Source organism: Heptranchias perlo, chromosome 23 (genome assembly GCF_035084215.1).
Source record: "Heptranchias perlo isolate sHepPer1 chromosome 23, sHepPer1.hap1, whole genome shotgun sequence".
Lineage (NCBI taxonomy): Eukaryota > Metazoa > Chordata > Chondrichthyes > Hexanchiformes > Hexanchidae > Heptranchias > Heptranchias perlo.
In genome coordinates, this window is record NC_090347.1 from 23154691 (window position 1) to 23176930 (window position 22240).

The 22240-nt window shown below is 39.5% G+C and overlaps 1 protein-coding gene across 2 annotated transcripts in view; it reads right to left on the reverse strand.

Annotated features, from left to right (window-relative positions):
* Positions 1 to 1149: 1149 nt before the first annotated feature.
* LOC137341177 (matrix-remodeling-associated protein 7-like) overlaps positions 1150 to 22240 on the reverse strand; it is a 95957-nt gene continuing 74866 nt past the window's right edge. Inside the window, exons 4-5 of one of the 2 annotated variants that reach the window (XM_068004177.1) lie at positions 13065 to 13138; positions 1150 to 1669 (exon numbers count right to left, since the gene is read on the reverse strand). In XM_068004177.1, the coding sequence (XP_067860278.1) occupies positions 13105 to 13138 (34 nt within the window). In that variant the 3' untranslated portion in view covers positions 1150 to 1669; positions 13065 to 13104. The remainder of the gene's footprint in view (positions 1670 to 13064; positions 13139 to 22240) is intronic. The other variant, XM_068004178.1, reaches the window with a different exon arrangement.

Sequence of the window (22240 nt, forward strand, 5' to 3'; positions counted from 1 at the left end):
GTTTGAAGGTGGAATTGTACCATGGTGAACCCAGTGGTTAGAAGGTGGAATTGTCAAGTCACAAACCATTGAAGCAATTTGCAAAAAATTGTTTGAAAGGGATTACATATTTTCCTGGAGGTGAATAGGTAAGTAGGAGTGGCATAAGACTAGATGGTTTATGTGGGAAAGCCACAATCAGGCTTGACAAGCTGTTTGGCCTGCTTTTGTGCTGCAACATGATTCTATGGCCCTCAGTGATCACCTTCAGTATTGGCTTCAATTCAGTCTCCTTAGGTAAACTCTGAATCATTCATGGGGATGGATGATTGTTCTTGTAAATGAATGGCCATCCTATACATTGCGATCCAAGGTGGATTCTGATGCATATATCAATTAATAACTAGGATATAGTGGATTGGGGCACATCAGAATTCCATTAGACAATAATTATATGTTGTCAAATTCAAATGTGCTTTTGGTTTTGTATTACAGCATAATAGCTTTAAATGGTTCCAGCTTGAATAGTTGGACAACATTTCAGATTCACAATTCTGTTTAACTGATTCTAAATTTGCCCATTGAATATAAAAAAGACAAAAACCACACGTGCCAAGAACTGCTAAAACAGGTTGAATAAGGCTCCATGCCAAACTTCTGTTTTGCAGTAATGTTGAATAAACAGATTAAATTTGTAATTTGACCCTGTGTCAATGTTTGTCTCCTTCTCCTTTCCTGTCGGTATTGGCTCCATGCTGGAATTGATTCCACAGACACCGGGCTCACTGGATAGTGAGCAGGAGCAAGAGTGCTTGTTGATATTAACCCTCCCTAAGCTTGACCACCATCCAGAACAGAGTAGTTCATTTGATCGGCACCAGTCACTGGACTCAACATCCACTCCTTGCGCCATTCATGCACTGTGGCTGCAGTGTGTATCATCTACAGAATGTACTGCAGCAACTCACCAAGATTACATCAACAGTACTTCCCTCCCCTGCAACCAAGAGGGAGTAGAAAAATCACAGGAATACCATCACCTCCAAGTCACACACCATCCTGACTTGGATACAAGATCACCATTCTTGAAGCACTGAAACACTTCAGTTATGTGTTATGTTTCTTAGAGTGTCCCATCTTGTCAAGAAACAAAATTGACCACCACATTACTAGAGTAACCGAGACTTTATTAAACATAGTCAAAGGTAGTGACACATGTAATAGATTTCAAGCAAATGTTGCCGTTTCAGAATTACAAATCCATGTTTACAAACTAAAACATCCCCAAAATAGTTAACATACTACAACCCTGTAACAAATTCTCCTTTGAGGCTTAAACAAACCAAACAATTTTGCATATGTGTGAAACAAAATGGCTGTCTTGCATTAGTTACACAAAGATATAAGGCTTGCTGTGCATAAACTTTAACATTGTCTGTATTTGATAATCTGCATTATATGGTTCATAACTGAAAGCACAGTGAATTATAAATGACTAAAGTAAATGCATACTATTGTATTAGACTCTACTGCAACATCTATTACAGAATCTTTAACAGCACCTCCCTACTGAGGATAAGCTTCTTATGGGTTTTTTTGGCTTGATGTCTGGCAAAATTCAAGCCCCCAGCCATTCGGACAATTTCTTCATGTGTAAGAAAAGACTCCCAATCAGTTCTACTCTTCTGCTCTGTAAAATAAATAAAGTTCCTTTAGTTGTGGACACATTATAAAATACACATCCCAGAGGACAACAACATGCACACAAAGGAAAATTACTTCCTACTCAACTGCAAAATAATTTCCTGACATTTTCAGCAAGGTGTTAATCCTAGCACTGAACAGGACAATGGAACCCAAAGTAAAGGCTCTGCATGCAAGAGCAGTTTTTAATTTTGCAACAGGTACCACAGAGCTTCTCTCTTCCCCCTCCCCAAAGGCAATTCAGGCACATGGTTCCACAGGCATCAACAGCCTTCTGGTACTTCACCCAATGGCAGCAGTTTATGCATGAGGCTGGGTAGTGAATGTTGCCAAGTCACTAGAGTGCAAAGGTCAAGCCCAATCCTCCTCTTGGTCAATGTCCATGCATATGCAGAGCACTTGGCAGTATATTGCAATTCCTTCATAGTCACTGGGTCAAAATCCTGGAACTTCCTAAACAGCACTATGAGAGTACCTTCACCACACAGACTGCAGCAGTTCAAGATGGTGGCTCACCAAAGGACAATTAGGGATGGACAATAAATGCTGGCCTTGCCAGCAATGCCCACATCTCATGAACCAACCAACAGCAGGAATGGCAACTTTAGGCAATTTCCCCCCCTCCTTTGCCTGGAGACATTGAACCCAACTGTGAACTAGTACAGTCAGAACAGGCTGCCCAATTTGACAGTTCCAAATTAATGCAAGTTAACGAAAATCTGTTCTAGTCAAAAAGGAGTACAATCGAAATGGTAATACAGATTTCACTCTAAACAGGCAAAAAACCTGCCAGATCCAGAGCTGTGTCTGAGGAAGTAATTCTACCAAACCCATGTTGCCACCATTTTAATTAAATGCATAAATACTTGAATATTTGATGCTCACATTTAAAAAAAATGTTTAGTATCCAAAAAGTATAGAGCCTTTCAAGCTTGAGAAGTGCTACAAACATTTGCCAGTTATGTGCAGATATGTTCTCCATTTAGACAAATTAAGTTCACATTTTCTCACCCTTTTGTGCAACATGTTTTCCTTTTCAACAAAGGAAGATGTGCCAATGCAACTTTGAATAATCATACATCTGATTTCAGACAGGCTAATTATCTTCAAACTGAAGGGCTGAATTTCTACACCTAAAAGTTTTAAACGCAATTGGTATAAAGGGTATATTTTACACTAATCACTACTAGACTGGGTAAACAGTATGTTGGAAAGTACAGACTAAAGATAGTTTGGTTCTATAGTGGGTATTTTCTTTTGAAATTGAAGTGAGGTGGAATATTTTAAGGAAAAAAAAAAAGTAGGACCTTGCAGGTTTCTGTTGTATCTGAAAAACTGTTTCGTTGCTAGTGTACAGTAAGCTGCTCCTGATACAAACAGTTACCCATCAGAAACTATATTGGTTTGAAAGACCCTCTGCAGTTTTATATTACTTGCTAAAATTAGAAATTGTTCTTTTGGGTCTGATTTCAATCATTTAAAAAGGGCCAAAATGTAGGGTGAAGAGAATTTAATGTATTGCCCAGGATGCCAATTATACAATACTGTGACCTGGCAAAACTGAAATATGACACCCATTTTGTAGCAAAATATTCATAAGGTTCATTAAGACATTACATTGATAATATAACATCTTACAAAAGACAAGTTTCACAAGTATCAAGGTAATAACATTGACAGTAAAGTATCCCACTTAAGTGCCAAACAGTAAAATTCAAAAATGCAGATTTTGGGAAATACTGGATTGTTTCCAGTGGTTATAAAAGTAACAAATCCCACAGAAATGAATGGAATTGCTTCAGGACAGATGTGATTAACAGGATAGTCCATTATAGGAACTCCAAGTAGGAAGGGAAAACAATTAAAACAAAGTACTTTTTTTAAAAAAAGATACTTGAGGAAATGCTTTGTACAGAAAATATTCCCCTCCAGCCTTGCCTTCTTCAATGCAGTTCTAACCCCTCAGAGCAGCAACACTTATAAAAAATTATACAATAACCTGCTTAATGGAGAACAGAGTGAGGTATTCCACAATAAAATAAAATGTAAACGAGGTAAGCAATGTTAAAGTTCCATTCTCTGATCCTATCATAACTATTGTCAAAAACAAGCATTCCCAGAACAGATACACTATGGGTTAACTAAACAGGAAAATGGTCATGCACTGTCCTTAAAAACACACTGGCTGTAATGGAAGTTCTTCATTTCTCTAACTATCCTTGTAGCTACCTCAGATTTAGAAAGGCTTTCTGGGCTGCATTCAAACCTACATCCAAGGAGGCAAAAGGACAACATTCCAACCAACCACATATCTCCAACCCTACTGGGACCTGCTTTCAATATAAAGCACTTGCATCACTGCCCCATTCTAATCTTACATATCAGTTAGCAGCTTCCAACCATTGATGATTCTTAGATGAACAGCTTCTCTCTAGGAGGTAGGCATTTCTCAAGTGAAAAAGCAGGCAGAGTCTAATGCAGAGAATGTTAATCAAGACTGCTAACTGACACTAACTCCCACATGGACACCCATTTCAAGACTAACCAAGAGCCCATCATAAACCAGAGCTTTATGAACACACAACCCAGCACTAACTGCATTTCAGAAAAAGGCCACTCATCTGCAATTTGATTTTCAACTCAATGTCTAATGAACAAGCTGCATAACGTTAATGGAGCTCTTCCAATTAGCCTGGAAGATGGATCTTTTGTCCTTCTGGAAGAGTCCTTCAATGAATGAGAAAAACATGGGGGAGAAGAAAAAATATTTCATGTTGAAATAATTTCTGGTTACTTTCCCTTTTTAAGCACTGGGTTGAGATTTCCACACAATGAGTGTTCTTTATGCTGATAACAAAAAGGAAACTGTAGCACTCAAAAGTACAGCATACACTGGATATTGTAAGTAAAACCTGGACTTACCAGAGATTCTTTGCATCCTAGAGAGTATGCACCATCATGCTGGGGCAATGTGAGTGCAGCAAAGCAATGTAGGCGAACACATGCAGGAAGATGTTGGCAGAGTGCAATAGGGACAAGAGAAAGAAGCAAGAATGTGGAGCATGATCTTCAGGAGTCAACTGTGTCCCAGTAGTCAGTTAGTAGCAAATAAAACAAATTAAACCTTTTCACAAACCTAGTTAGTCAAGCTTTAAATGAGAAACAGGAACACATGTTTACATACACCAATATATTTCTCATGGGTCACTAAAGCTGTACTGAACCAGTTCATTACAACAGTGACTACACTTCAAAAGTACTTCATTGGCTGTAAAGTGTCAGGACATACTGGAGGTCATGAAAAGGTGCTGTATAAGTATTTTCATCAATAGTGCTCATTTAATGTGTTGTCAACTGGATGGTCATTTCAGAGACTGATCAGGAGCCACTTCTCAACAGTTTGAAATGTTTTAATGAACGGGATGACTTGTTTTATGCCTACCCTCAGCCATGTTTTTGGGTTGTCTGTCCCCTGGTAAAGTAACTTCCAGCCCAGCATTCAGGGAAGCCATCTTTTGAGCTGGTGCCATGGGGCTGAGGGCAAAGATGCTCAGCTGGGACAGTCTCAGTTTACTTGCAGAGGAGAAATTCCTGCCCACCCACTGCCATCTCAGCTGAAGACAGACAAGATGGCAGAGCGCAAAAAAAATTCAACTAAAACCATAGCCGAAGTTAGTCATACTTGTATCTCTAAAAGGAATAGTGTGCCATGCACAAAAAAATTGTACTTCAGCATTTTATGTTAAGTTTTCCAGTTGCAGTAAACTGAACAATTTTTACCATCTTTATTTGATAAAACATGTACTTTAAAAGTTTAACAAAAAAACTTACTTGCATCTTACTGCTTTTGCAAACTTGAAACAAACTGGGCAACTCCAGGAATTGGTGATAAAATGTGGGATTATGTAACTGATCTCAAATATTTAGGTTTACTGCCCCTATTGCAGTAATTAAAGGTCAGGACATTTCATGCTGCTGCATTGTGTTAGTCAGGGGTTTGGGTTGAATCTTTCAAAAAAGTATGACTGAGAATTGAGAAAAACAAACAAATGAAGCACATGCCACATTCCTTTTATTTGCAGATTTTGCTTGGCTTCTAACAAGCACAGATTTAAAAAGGTAGGCATCATTTTTCAGATACCAGTCCCAATAAAGACTAGTATTTACATCAGTAACACCTCTTTTTACTAAGCAAATTTAAATGTGCACATTTCACTTTCCAAAGATGTGAAAAAGTGTATGTGAAAATCTCTGTACACTTGTCAGCAGTGCTATAATCTCAGTAGCTATCATAGTAACAAATTAAAATACCTCTAGAACCTCAATGTATATGGCTGACAAGAAAAATGTAAATTGAACAGTCAGTGCCTTCTGAATTAGATCAGATGATAACTGTGGCAGTAAGTCTTTATTATAAAGAAGGCTTTTGAACCATGAACACTTACCAAATTCCATGTGCACAAAGTTCTCAGCTCCCCTGGCCTCACTGGTAATAAACATTTTCACAAATATTCATTAGTGTCAATGAAACATCTTTTCACTTCATAGTCAAGTAGGATTTCTGACAACTGAAGAGAACTTTAACTCTTGTTCCATCCACAGGCTGTCCATTTCCTTTTGCAGTTATAACGCAATTATTTCTTCCACCTCAGTGTGCAAAGTAACCAGAGGAATATGCTTCACCCTTAATTCTTGTTTCCTGGGTGATGGTCTGCACTCCCCACACTATAGCAGCTGAACTCAGTACAGGGGGGAAATTAAAGGCATAACCACATATGGTGCTCCAGCTTGTTGCACTGTGTTAACTAGGAAACAAGTTGAAGTTTAATTTGTTTGAATTAAGGGCCTTCTAGCACTGCAAACTTTCAGCTAGCTTCCAAGACAGCTAAAGAATAGTTCAACACATGCTGAGCACTGCACACATGCAGTAGCACTCACTTTTTGAATTCATTGAGAAATAAAGGAGTTCAAATCAAGCAACTTTTCTTATTAGGGACCTGCAATCTGCATATCTTCAGTGTGTGAGAGAAAACAAAAAAAAGTTATTCAACTTTGGTGCAGATGACAGGCTGAAAGTTTTTATCTTAGCACAAGTTAGAAAAAGGTCAACAATTCAAGCAAACTGTTGAATTTAACTGCATTCTTTAAGAATCTGTCAAAACAAATATTTTTAAAGAAGGAATTGAGCAGTTGCATTGTGGACTTACCACTCCAGACCCTCTCATTAACACTATTACATGGGAGCTGCAGAAACTAGGATCCTTCAGAATCAAAGGACACCATTTGAGTATTTTAAAAAAATATTGATCAAGAATGACATTGGAACACTGCTTGTTAATTCAGTTCCCGTAAACAATTTGACCGAGCCAATCAAATTAGAAGTGTCTCTACACAATTGCATTTCTGATGTTATTGAGCATCTCAGATTATGGCTCTAATGCCTCTCTGCCAAGGCACAGATAAAACTTTAGGGGTAGAATTTCTGCTGGGGTTCTCCTGAATGGAAGGTCTGCAAAAACTCGAGAAACAGCCTAAATGTGGAAATTAATGGTGTAGGATTGCCAGGTCACATACCATCCCCTAGTTAAGAGCTGAGGAATGCTTCTGCTACCAGAGGTTATGCCAATATGTTCCTGGACAACTCACCCCATGTTATGATCCTTTTTCTCTACTCTCCACCTGTTTCTCCATTCAATCTTTCTTTCCTTCCCTCCCCATCCTGCCAGACCTTCTCTACACCATGAGGAAACACTTGGTCTCTACTTGCCACCTTGCCTTGACAATGTAGCCAAGGGTTTTAAAAAGGTGCAGTGCATCTGCCAAAATGTTGTTCTACTAGTACTCTGTTTAGCAATGATTTTATAAACTCAGGCCACCCTCTCACCAGCACTGATGATTCAGTTAAATCAACTGCATTGTGGCACTAAAACACCTCAAGCAATAGTTTCAGATCAATATCGTCTCAAATTTAATCGTGAGCTTGCAACCCCTGCCGGAAGTGTAGAAGACTGGCCAGGATCAAGGTCAACTGTTAAGACCCCCTTGGGCAAAATTGCCTGCTGGAACTTACTATTGAGGCTCACACATGAAGAATGTTCACTTGGGTGAATGTCAGTCTCACACCTTAAGATGGTGAGAAGGAAGAGTAAAAAAAAATGAAAATTAATTCAACAGATTTTCCCAAGGGGCTGCAACACTAGCTCCTTCCATTTCTAGAAGCATGTGCTTGTTCAATCACATCCTGTTCACAGGGCCAATAATTCAATCACAATCCAAAATGTCAACTGATTAGTGTCCTCTAGCTAGTCAGATGCAAGTTACAGTCACTAATAATGATCAACAGTTGTAAAAAGCAGTGCTGCACAATACAGGCCGTCACATGCCCCATCACCTCACCAAGCAAATCCAAAACAGGTTAAAAAAAGTCATTTCTATAAATAGTCACTTTTCATGCATTACATATTGATGTGCTGCAAGATCCACTTCCATGTAAACACTTCAAGATACTTACAAATACTTCCTTGTAAGAAATTCAACCCCATTGAAAGCCACTTCATTATTAAAAATAATGATAGTACAAATCAGATTCTCAATCTATAATGTAGTTGAAATTTCAATTATCTGTAGGTGATTTCCAACATCAGTACTTAACCTCCTGAAACTGTGTGGTTGTTGGACAAACTGCATTATTGCAGTTTTCAGCAGCAAACTTCCCTAACCCCAATATTTCATAAGTTACTTATTTAATCTTCAAGTTCTTAAACTACAGTAGGAAAGTGTTTTTCCTTTGCTCCTTAACTATCAATAAATCAATGTCCACAATGAACATGAAAATAGCACTGGGACATATACCACTCATTTACACTGGCCCTCCATCTGCCTATGATGTACAAAGGACTGACTGCAGATGAGGTCATTTCAATGCAGTAATGATTTATTTGATGGTAGGTTTAATTTTTTTTTTACTAGTAATGAAAAAAGCACATGGGATGATGGAAAAGTGTTCATTTTTGCAATTTGAGGATTAATATTACAGTCAAAGCTATTCTAGACATTTAAGTAGCTGCATTATAGTTTCTTCTGGAATCTCTCCATGTGTGAGCTGAAACTTTAGAATAGGAAGCCCATGATATCTGGAATTTCCCTGGACCTTGCAGTCTATAGATCAATTTGGAAATTCATCCAATTATCTTTGCATTTGTATAACCTTAAAAGCCAGCTCTTGTTTTAATCAGAATACAGGGAAAGGCAGTGGATAGTCTGGTTAGTAACATTTGGGCCTTCTGCTGAAATCAAATAATCACACAAGGTGACTAGAAAGAGAAAGTGCACCAAAGAGAAAGGGAGCTGGAGAACAGAAGCACGTGTTAGGCATTTATACAAGACACCAACCTCTCTTCATAAACAGTAGCTGAAAGTAATGGTGTGAATTGTTGACATTACAGTCAATGTACTCCAAAAGCAATTCACTGACATGCTTGGTGACATTCCCATAATATAAATCACTTCTTTAAACTTCCTATAGCAATTTTTTTCTGTGACTAAGTCAGGAGGAAAGCAGAATTGTTCAGATTTTGACCAGATGCAATTACAAAAAAAATCTTTAAAATGTTTTATTCCTTCCTAATTGAACACTTAACAATTGAGAATTTCATTGTTTTCTTATAAATTACTTTTGAGTTTAAACAGTGGTTTTGCATATGTAAGCCTATTAATTCAGACCCATTAAAGTATAGGTGTTGAGGGCCCTCTAGTGCTTCCCCAGTATGCTACTTTCCACCAAGTGGTGTTTCAAAGTGTAACTATGCAACTAATTAGTGCCCTCAAGTGGAAAGAAAAATGATATCAAGTATCAGACAGGAATCTCCTGCAATGGGGTTTCCCCTGTGGAACATCTCATACCCTTGAATTTTTATGGAAATTCTTGAGTACTAGTGTAGAGACTGGACAGAAATCCAGCTTTAGTTTAACTTTTTATATAAAATTGATTATTGCTAAATCCTCTATCCAGAAACAACCAATCTAATGCACCCATACTGTATTGAAATGACTGCTCAAATGATTTTTTTAAAAAAGGCATCTTTTGCTATGCTTGGGGTGGGGGGGGTGGTGGGAAGACACGAGAGAAAGATATTTTGGTGGGGCAGAGCCCACCACCCCACCCCCAAAAACAGGCTTTCCGCCATAGGCCCCATAGTCTGGAATTCCTTCCCTAAACCGTTCCACCTCCCTCATCTTAAGTCCTTCGGCCATGACCAGACTTGGTCACCCCTAATGCTCCTGCATTGGCTCATCACCCATTATTTTTGATTACACCTCTGCAAAGAATTTTCTTCTACATTAAAGACCCTATATAAATGCAATTTGTTATTGCTACTGCTGTGTGGGTGCATCTTGTGGGCTTCCAAGTTTGGGCTCCAGATTTCCTGGTGCCTCCTTGTTTCCAGGCAGAGCGTTCTGTTCTGTCTGGCAGTTGTCCCAAACATTCCATGTATGTTCTTTGTGGGGAGGGTTGCACTTTACCATAGTGGGGGAAAAAGTCATCTAGGAGGTACCGGGGTGCTGCAAGGGATCTGACCCAGTGGGCACAGACCTGCTGCCCAAAATGCTTCAATACAGGAGCCCAATTAGAACGGAGTGGTGGTAAACACAGTCACTCCAGCAGTCATCCCTACAGGAGGGGTGAAACTTTGTGAAGTATCTGAGGGGGTGTGGTGTATTATTTTGAGCTGGCCTTTGTACAGGGTCCAGTTGTAAGAGTGTACTTCCAAATTCTTTCTATTGCTCAAGTCACCTGACAGCCTAGGCCTTAAACCCTGGCCCCTTTCAATCCCTGTGTGCTGTCTTCTGATTTGCAAATGTGTTGGAGACTTGATTTTTTTTTATCAAAGTGGCTAGTGTCTTGGAGAGGCTCTATTCAAATAAACCTCTACCAACATTCTTTATGAAAATAAAAAAGTAGGATAATACATTGATATTAGCTTATTCTTCAATAGTCCACCTCATCCTCCACTTGTAAAGAATCTATACTCACAAGCACATCATAGTTGGAAGCACACATCTTTTGATTCTGCATAGTTCATCAATGCTTTCTTACATGGATCACGAGTGCTCCTAGATAATCTCCTGTTGATAGCCAATCCCAAAAGGGACTTGATCACACCAAAAAGGTACCTGGGAATTTCCTACACACCATCTATCACATGATGCAATGTGCAAAGGAGACAAGAGCTCACTGCAATTTCACAGCAAAAGGAAGCACAGGCTCAAAAATTGAACTTACTGAGGCTGCAGTTGCATTTCTGCATCAAAATGGAAAATACATTATAAACAAATGTCAGTGAATAGGAGATTAATGTGGTTTGGCTCATTTCTTCCATCTGGTCTATAGTAAATCAACAAAATATTTTCACAGATTAATGTGCTTGAGAACGTATGCTTTTTCAGGGGTGAGAAAGTCCCTCAGGAAAGGTTAATACTTTAATAGCTTCATTTTGAAAAGATGTAACAGGACCTAGACAGCAATCCATACTATAGAAGCAAACCATGTTAAAGGGCATTGGTCACTAAAGTAGATTTTAATCCACTGAAATATTAACTACAGAATGGCAATTATGCTCTTAAATTATTGAAGTGCGCAAGATAATTCTTAAGAATGTTCCAAAATGAGCGACTGCATAATGGGGTTACAACCACTTGGGATCCAGTGAGTTCACACACTGCTGATTGCCATACCTTCTGTTTCAGTAAATGCTATTGCTCATCAAATTGAGTGGCAACCATCTTCAATTGGTGGTGAACAAATGGTTACAGCATTATGTGCAGTGAAATCCCAACACCATACATGACAAAATGAGATACTTTTAGATTTTTTATCCATTGGAGGGCAGTTCCATAGCTATATGAAATAATTATTCTGGTCAAGCAGCACACAGCACTACGTCCTCCCTTGGTATCTTCAAACCAGCAAGTATATCGTCCAAGAAAAAAGTTCAGAGGCCAAGTTAAACTCTGAAATGTTGCACCAATTATTCTTGTAGGTGCTTTCTTGCCCTTCTACTTAAACGAAAGGAAATACAAATTAACTTGAACCAATGTTCCTCACTACCACTCCACCTCCAGTTTAGATGCTTTCAAATCAATCCTTCAGGCAGCAGTCTGGGAGGACATATTGCATTTTTAACAATGAACCAAGCATGTGCAGCACAAAATATCCCATTATAAATTCTGACTCCTGGTGATAAGCTGACACTCTACTCTTGCTTTAAAAAGTTAAAGAATTGGGCTAGAGTGGTGGATTGCAGGTTTACATTCCAAATTACTTGTGTCTTCATTTATGGCATCACATGAACGGAGCCAAAGGCAACAACAACGTCACAGTCACTGCAGTCATTTCCATGCATCCTAGAACAACCATAACAGAGCTGTACATTAACACCAGCCCAATTTGTAGACCGCAGTCAAAAATAAGTCTAAAACCACACATCAGCAAATCTACCAGTAACACATGCAACTATAATCAAAATGTGATTGGTGGAGGACTTGGCAACAGGTGACTTTGTAACCTTATTTGTGAATAAATACATGCTTGGGCAGACAGTCTGACAGGAGGTGTGGAGGTAGCAAAAAGAGGATGAATACAGAACAGCCTGCATTTAAAAATACCCACTGATATAAAAGGCACAATATACAAAGAAATTACCACATCTGGGTCTTAATGAATATTAACCTATGGTAAAGATAGGGCAATGAATGAGATCACTACTGTGCTGGATCAATACTCTGACGTTAATATGAGAGGGGGGGGGGGGAAGGGGAGGGAGGAGGAAGAGGTGGCAGGGAGGGAACAGTAAGGGGGAAGGACAGAGGAAGGAGAGGGTGAAGGCAGAAGCAGAGGGAAAGGAGCAGATGGGAGAAGGCAGAGAAGGATATGCACATGGAAACAAGAAAGACAGAAGGAAAGAGTCAGAGGCAAAGAGAACACTATCACAACCATTAGTACAAGCCTTGTGTTTGTATCAGTCAATTATACTCCACTTAGCTAAGCTGTGCTGATACAGGTGAATTTACTTCCCATCAAAAATCTGTACTATCATATTGGATGTGACCTTATGAATCCTGTATTAATGGTCAATTGCATTAGTAGGGTTCTGGTTTAAATCACCAATTTAAAATCATAGTTCCACGTAAACAAAATTCTCACTGAAGCTTCATCGCAGATTGTCCCATTTTCAGTTTAGAGGTGACCAGTTAATACAGGTTTGCAGCAGGTTCTGGTAGAAATGGTTAATTTTTTTTAGGCAGGCAATACTTCAAGAATGACAGTGTTATGATGTGACAGACTGACATGCATGGGGCATACTTAAAATAAAGAACCTTACCAATACATTGTTACAGAAATAGTGTCATCAGGCCTAGAACCTACACGGAGGTGAAGTCAGGGGTTAACTCAACCCTGCAATGAAAGGTCAGGAAAAAAGGTTTGCAAAGCTAATCAAAAAAAAGCACAGCAATGTTAAATATTGTAACAAAAACTGATCTAGGCATTTTTACTAATGTTCAAACAAAAATACACATGCAATACACATTAAAAAAACAATGAAGTCATTATGAAGTAGTGTGCAAAATAATAGATACCCTAGTGAATAAATGGCAAAACTGAAATGTTCTAACATGGAGCCATTTATGCTCAGCACCTGATGTTGTAACAATTTAAATGCTGTTATACTGTAAGTTTTGATCACAAAATGCAAACAAATTACTGTTGATATCAGCAGACAGATGAAAAACACTTGTCACATTCCACTGCCCAATATTTTAGGGGATATGTTAATACCTCCAGTAAAATCAAGGCAGAAGCACATTATAGGAAGGCACCAAGAATTTGTCTGCTGATATCACCAACATTAATTTCTAGACTATTGAACTTCACTGAAATTAAGAACAGAAAAAGTGAAGATGCATTACAGGCCATGGACTACAATTTTTTTAAAATATAAAAGCCAGCTCTGAATATCATCCAGTCACCAAGTACAGCATGAAATATGTACCACATTCATGCTGTTAGCTCAGTGAGGGTAGACTGATTTGAGTGCCACTGATGGCACCAGCTGGCAGAAGGATGGGTTTGTACACTCGGTGCTGCCAAGAGAAGCACCAGCTTCATCAGAAAAACTCACTTGTTTAGATACCAAAAGTCAAATGACAGCAGGGACTAGGGTTCAAACACTCAGCATGAGAAACCAATATTTTCCTCCTGGAACTAAGATTAACTTACATTTATTTGGTGCCTTTCACATCCTCTAGTTGGCTATAAAGCACTTTGGGACATCCAATCACTTGTGAAGTGTAGTCACTATTTTGTAGCCAAATATGGGAGCCAATTTGCCCACAGCAAGGAACCACAAACAGCAATGAGATAACAACCGGCCAACCTGTTTTTGCTGGTGCTGGTTGAGATAAATGTTGGCCAGAACACCAGGAAAAAAGTTCCCGGTTCTTCAAACAATGCCATGGGATCTTATGTTCACCTGGGAGGGTAGATAGGGCCACAGTTTAACACTCCCTCAGTACTGCACGAGTATCAGCCAAATGCTCAAGTTCCAAAGTAGGGCCAGAACCCATGACCTTATGACTCATAACACTGCTACCACTAAGCCAAGGGAGATGGTGGGTGGCAAGCCTGATTTTACAGTCTTCTGAACAGGTGGCTAAGCCACTTGTCCAAAGCCAGTAGGATCCTTCTTTAAATATACAGATCAGAGTCCAATTATGTCATTGGGCAATTTTAACACCGGTTTGAGCAGAGAAGCTGTTGTGGCTTTCCTGCCAGGCTGAGTGTTGTGACCTGCAGGAGCAGAAATGCTTTTTTCTGGCACAAGTTTAGGCCTCCCCTTCCCTACCATGAGGCCCTTCTGGAACCCCCTTTGTCATACTTACTGTGTCAGCGGGTGACCTTTGAGTTCCCGATTTTCCAGAGGCAGTCAACTGCTTCCCACCCACTTCCCACCTGTTTTACTGAGACCCAGGAGTTAAGAGTCTGGGCTGGATTTCTGCAGCAGCAGGTGACTATCCAACTCATCACACCACCCACTTGTCCAAAATCCACCCAGAGTTAAAATCAGGGCCTAGATAACAACTGAGCAGCTGCTCAATTTTCAGCTGTTCATTGATGACAAATGCTTTTTATTTTCAGTAAAACAGTCACCCGAATAGAATCATTTGAATAGCTTCCATATTGTTGTACTCTGACTCCCCATTCTATTTCTGTCCAAATCATAAGCTATTAGGGAGCCGCATGAAATTGAGCAAAACTATAAAAATGGTAACATTCATCTGCAACAGGAAACTCAGTTATTGCACAGGTTTAACCTAACCATTGCCTTAAACTAGGCAAAATGCCAATCACCAAGTGCATACCAACTACATTACTGGATGTCTGGATCTGTCAGCAACATTTATAGAAGTACTTAAACCTTCAGACAGCCAATTCTGGCTTACTTCACATTGTGTCTTAAGAATCCTGATTCCATAGTAACAAACAAAAACATTGAGACAAACACCTTTATGTTTATGGTACTTAATCCTTATTACGTTTATGGTGCTTCATCCTTAACCTGGTCAATGCCAAACTATCCTACCAGCCAATCCATTCCAAAAATTTGATAATTAAGATCGCACAGTGGTAGGACAGGACTTCATCTGCACAGAACATAGCTCAGATTTTAGTTAAGCCATCAAGGGAGTCATGAGGCCAAATATATTCTGAGATAGTGTCACTGAGTTGGCCTGTTATGCAGCATTATTAGCAGACACTAGACAGCAGGTTAATTGTGGAATGGTGCATGGAATACACAATGACTTGCTAAACCTACAAATGCCACCATTGTCACGATAATGAACATGAAGCCAAACATTCATATCTTCAACATACTTACCTCCAACTCTCACCCTATTCCCATCTTCACAAACCTTGCTTTTGAGAACAGTCTGTGTACACTTCACAGTTGGAAAAACTGGCAGGGCAAATGTGAATTTTTGCCGTCTTCTGTCTAGTAGCCTAGCTCAGAAAGGGCAAAGTCACCTCCTGAGGGAGGTGAAGTGCAAATTTCAATTGAGGCTGGGATTTGAGCACCAAGTCCAACTTTCAACCACTACAGCTACCACATTATACATCAACCAAGCTTCAAGCATGTGGGCAATCTCTGATGCACCAAAGTTAAGAGAAAGACATGTGATCTGGAGCACTCCAGCTCACCTACTAGCAGCTGCCTAAAGATCAGCAAAGGCCTGGGAGAAAGTTGATTAGGAAATTGTGCACAGAAGAAAGATCAAAAGGGAGAAAATGTAAAGAGGAAAATATACAATATCTATGCAAAGCAACAATTTAACATGCCTAAAATGGGAGCAAAAGCTTTGTGTTGCAGAAATATTGCAACAATTGCCAAGATACAAGAGGGATTTAGAAAACATACAATATACAGGTAAGTGAACAAGTTCCTTACTAAAAAAACTCATGTCCATTTAAGCAACACGATGCCACTAATATTTTCAGGGGTGCCTACTTACAATGTGAAAAAAAATAAGCATAAAAAGGATTGTATTTTTACCTTAAAAATATTCAAACATGTTTTATTAGTTTCTTGTATCTAGAAATGCAAGAGTGAAACATTGAAATTTGTAAATCCCAAGCTGACTGAAGCAAAATGTTTATGGGTTAGAAGGACTGTTGCAGGACTCCTGACGTAAAGTTAGCATTTCTGAAATTCCAACAGGGCCTCACTAAGTGACTCCAATTAAAAACATAATTCTCTTACAATGAGCACAACTGCAATTAAATTAAAAGTTATTTGATTTAACAATTGAACCTGTTTTGTTCTTACTTGAACAAATGCCACATACAAAACATCAGGGTTTTTAAACATACCTAATCTGCAGAGGAATTATTAGATTAAGTCCAACTATTAAATTTCACAAACATCAGTAGTTTTAAAACAATCCTTTCCCTACTGTAGTTAGCATCTTGAACCACCTAAGTAATGAATAATTATGCACAGAGACTTCCTTCAGATCTTTAGGGAATATGCTGTTTATTCCTTCTGAACAGACTATGTTTATTTGAAGCTTAGTCCTCTTATTTGACCTGTATTTAATCTCAAAACTTTGTTTAAAGCTGTTCAGTGTTAATTATTCAACATTAGGTTACTTTGAATGTCACTTCTGTACATTTTTAAACTTTGGTCTTTAGACTACAGAGTATTTCTAACGTCATCGCGTGAAGCCATAAAACCATTAAAAATCTGCGACCAGCTGAAAAGGCAGAGATAATTGATTTTGCTGGTATTAGAATGGGCTGATGTGGGAAACCATGTCACATGCAAGGAATTGAACCACCAGTTCAGGCTGGATAACCCAAGGTTTTTGATAAACCATTTTCAAACTTGTAAAAAGTTTTCATTGTTCAGATTGTAAAACCAGCCAACCAATACAAATATAGATTTGCAGAAAGCCAAATTAGTCATCTGAAGTGAATAGCACACATGACTTATGACTATCTAAATTTTACTCAATTAGGTCAGTTCAGATTTACAATGGCTAGTTCCTTTTTTTAAAAACCGAAATCTAGAAAAGGTAATATTTCAGAGCAGCAAACCTAAAGCAGTGACTTGTCAAATCTTTGGATGCAGCTTTCACTGGACTTGGGCAGGTTACAAGGAGAAAATTTGTGACGTGAAAAGTTCAGGAAAGTATGTTTGAAATTATTAGAACCAGGGTAAAGGCTGATCAAGAGAAACTGATAGCAATTAAGCACCTTTCACCCACCCCCCACCTCCATCTTGATGTCACTTTTGGGGGCATGTCCAGAGGGACCCCGAGCTCCCCTGGAAATCTAGTCTCCTGTACGACCAGCTGCGAGTATGACGAGGCCATAGGCAATCCCTACAATTCCATATTGAAATTGTAGTTGACCCTAGAGAGAGATCAAATACCATTTGAATATGCAGCCTATCAGCAATGGAGCATCTATAACAGTGACGTAGAGCCTGCAGACGTTTAGCCGCTCCAAAATCAGCCAGGTTCTCAAGGTGGGCATGCCAGTAAGCACTTACACAGGCACCATCCCAATACTTAAATGATCCTCTCGATTTGGGATGGGGTCACGGCAAGGCCAGATTGGCAGGCGGAAGTTCCACCGCTGGAATTTGTAGACGTGATCTTCTCACTTCTCCAATCTTATGTTTCTCTACCTGTCAGTTGTTTGTTCAAAGTTCTACTTTTTTTTATATAAATAAAATTGTTCATGGAATGTGGGTGTTGCTGGTGAGGCCAACATTTATTGCCCATCCCTAATTGCCCTCGAGAAGGTGGTGGTGAGCCGCCTTCTTGAACCGCTGCAGTCCATGTGGTGAAGGTTTTCCCACAGTGCTGTTAGGAAGGGAGTTCCAGGATTTTGACCCAGCGACGATGAAGGAACGGCGATATATTTCCAAGTCGGGATGGTGTGTGACTTGGAGGGGAACGTGCAGGTGGTGGTGTTCCCATGTGCCTGTTGCCTTTGTCCTTCAACAGCCTTTGGGAGGTGCTGTCAAAGAAGCCTTGGCGAGTTGCTGCAGTGCATCCTGTGGTACACACTGCAGCCACTGTGCACCAGTGAAGGGAGTGAATGTTTAGGGTGGTGGATGGGGTGCCAATCAAGCGGGCTGCTTTGTCCTGGATGGTGTCGAGCTTCCTGAGTGTTGTTGGAGCTGCACTCATCCAGGCAAGTGGCAGCTGGACACATTCAAGATATATTTGCCCACGGTGAATTATTGAAATTTGGGTGAAAAAGTAGACATCCTGACATCCAGTAAATCTGGGACAGTAACTAGCAATGACCACTCAAGAGGGCTCCAAAATGAACAAAGTGCTTTGGTGAAATCATGATTGTTGACATTTTGAAGATACAGTATAAAATCTATTCTACAGCATTAAATTCACAATTTATTTGTATATATCACTTTAAAATGGCTATATCTGAAATAATTATTGAACCCAGTACAAAAAAGTTAACATGCAGAATTCAGCATATTTTCAGTTTTAACTTGAGAATTCCTCAGCCAGATGCCAACTTGTTCATTGGCTTTAGGTGCCAACTGAGCTTTGGTAACTTTTCAGAATTAAAGGACTGTTCATGGTTCTTAAATGAATACAGGAAAATCCCATAAATCTTTTGACGAAGCTCAATCTAGTCATCTCTTATTGCACAATCGCAGTACTGTCAAGTGTTAGGACAGTAGCAGAAAAGGAAGGCTGTTCAGTGTTCATTTAACACAACTAATCTATTCAAAACTAATAATGAAAACTCTAGTTTTCAGGACAGGAATGACTCAGCTAGTGGTATAAATTTTGTCTGCACATTTTTTCCCTCAAAGAAAAAAGGTTCTCCCTAATTTTCTCTTATTCCTGATTTTTCAGTGCCATCCTCCTGCATTTTGGACAAATAAAACCATCCTACTGTGAATGAAGATGGGAGACCTAGTTTGTACTACTGTTTGCAAAATCACCATTATAGTTGGGGTTGGTTATATCTCACTTTACACCTGCTGTTGAACAATAAATGGGGCTTTGTGCTAGCACCCAAGTACAGTGATCCTGTTAATGTCAAATACTGTAACACTGAAGAGTGTTTGAGACAGTGTGTACATCAGACAGTGGTGGTTTTAGAAATCTCAACCAATTGTAGCTTCCTGGATGCAAATAAAGCCAGTATTCTATGAAAAATAGTCAAATTAACTTCTGTTCCTGAAGACACAACCTATGGAGTTTCTAAGGGGATGGGGATTATGGAGTCTGCTATACTGTTTTATTCAGTGAGTCTTCAGGCTGTACAGCTCTTGTGCCTCACCAGAGTCAACATTAAAACAGTTGGATGATGCCAGACTTTGCATTAGCCCCAATTTCTGTAGATTGGCTTTTAATATACAAATTGAAAATAACCAAATGGTTCAGAATCTGAATTGGTAAATTTAATGCATGACTGCTCCATAATCCACACCTTGATTTGGTAAAATACAGGGAATGGAAGGCATGGCATCTTTGGGAGATAGCAACCACAGAATGATGCAATTTTGTGTGATCTATAATTCACAAATACCAAGAGCCAAGTATATAATTTCAAAATAGTTAACATGAAAGATAGTGAACAGCTTAAGCAAATGGGCTGAGATCCTCCAATGGACTGTTGAATGACAAGTGAAATGCCTTTAAAAGGTGAAGTGCTGAACATAAGAAATAGGAGCAGGAGTAGGCCAATCAGCCCTTTGAGCCTGCTCCGCCATTTAATATCATGGCTGATCTGATCCTAACCTCAAATCTAAATTCATGTCCAATTTCCTGCCCGCTCCCCGTAACCCATAATTCCCTTCACTTCTAGGAAACTGTCTATTTCTGCTTTGAATTTATTCAATGATTTAGCTTCCAGAGCTTCCTGGGGCAGCAAATTCCACAGACCTGCCACCCTCTGAGTAAAGAAGTTTCCCCTCATCTCAGTTTTGAAGGAGCAGCCCCTTATTCTAAGATTATGCCCCCTAGTTCTAGTTTCACCCATCCTTGGGAACATCCTTACCGCATCCACCCGATCAAGCCCCTTCACAATCTTATATGTTTCAATAAGATCGCCTCTCATTCTTCTGAACTCCAATGAGTAGAGTCCCAATCTACTCAACCTCTCCTCATGTCAACCCCCTCATCCCCAGGATTTACCGAGTGAGCCTTCTTTGTACTGCCTCAAGAGCAAGTATGTCTTTTCTTAAGTATGGAGACCAAAACTGTATGCAGTATTCCAGGTGCAGTCTCACCAATACCTTATACAACTGCAGCAATACCTCCCTGTTTTTATATTCTATCCCCCTAGCAATAAAAGCCAACATTCCGTTGGCCTTCTTGATCACCTGCTGCACCCGCATACTAACTTTGATTTTCTTGCACTAGGACCCCCAGATCCCTTTGTACTGCAGTACTTTCCAGTCTCTTGCCATCAAGAAAATAACTTGCTCTCTGGTTTTTCCTGCCAAAGTGCATAACCTCACACTTTCCAATATTGTATTGCATCTGCCAAATCTCCGCCCACTCACCCAGCCTGTCTATATCCCCCTGCAGGTTTTTTATGTCCTCCTCACTCTACTTTCCCTCCCATCTTTGTATCATCTGCAAACTTAGATATGTCACTCAGTCCCCTCCTCCAAATCGTTAATATAGATCGTAAAGAGTTGGGGACCCAGCACCGACTCCTGCGGAACACCGCTGGCTACTGGTTGCCAGTCCGAGAATGAACCATTCATCCCAACTCTCTGCTTCCTGTTAGATAACCAATCCTCCACCCATGCCAGAATATTACCCCCAATCCAGTGATTCTTTATCTTGAGCAATAATCTTTTATGTGGCACCTTGTCAAATGCCTTCTGGAAGTCCAAATACACTACGTCCCCTTGTTTCCCATTATCCATCCTGTACGTTATGTCCTCAAAGAACTCAAGCAAATTTGTCAGACATACTTCCCCTTCGTAAAGCCATGCTGACTTTGTCCTTTTAAATTATGTTTATCGAAATGTTCTGCTACTGTCTCCTTAATAGACTCCAAAATTTTACCCACCACAGATGTTAGGCTAACTGGTCTATAATTTCCAGCCTTCTGTCTACTACCCTTTTTAAATAAGGGTGTTACATTAGCAGTTTTCCAATCTGCCAGGACCTTTGCCAAATCCAGAGAATTTTGGAAAATTATTACCAAAGCATCCACAATCCCCACTGCCACTTCCCTCAAGACCCTAGGATGTAAGCCATCAGGTCCAGGGGATTTATCCGCCTCGAGTCCCATTAATTTACTAAGTACCAATTCCTTAGTGATTTTAATTGTATTTAGCTCCTCCCCCCCAGAGCCCCCTGTTTGTCCAGTGTTGGGATATTCTTCGTGTCCTCTACCATAAAGACTGAAACAAAATATTTGTTCAGCATTTTTGCCATCTCCATGTTTCCCACCATTAATTTCCCGGTCTCATCCTCTAAGGGGCCTACATTTGCCTTAGCCACCCTTTTTCTTTTTATATAACTGTAGAAACTCTTGCTATCTGTTTTTATATTTTTTGCTAATTTATTTTCATAATCTATCTTCCCTTTCTTAATCAATCCTTTAGTTACTTTTTGCTGTCTTTTGAAGACTTCCCAATCTTCTATCCTCCCACTAAGTTTGGCTACCATATATGTCCTTGCTTGCTGAATACAAACCTAGGATCAGCAAACAGACTATAACTGCAACCACAGTTGGGTGAACAAATTAAATCAGAAGCAAAATTAGGGAGTAGTAATAACTCAATAAAACATGAGAAAAAGTGAATAAAACATTTTAAAAGGGTAGCCAAAAGTGCAGAGGAGGGGTTTGAAAAAACTATTACAAGACGGACACACGAGGAAAGAACCATAAAATATGCAAATGAGGCTGAACAGAAGAATTAGCTCAAGTTTTTTTTATACTATTACCAAGCATTGATCGGGGAAAATAACAACCTCCTTGAAATTACAG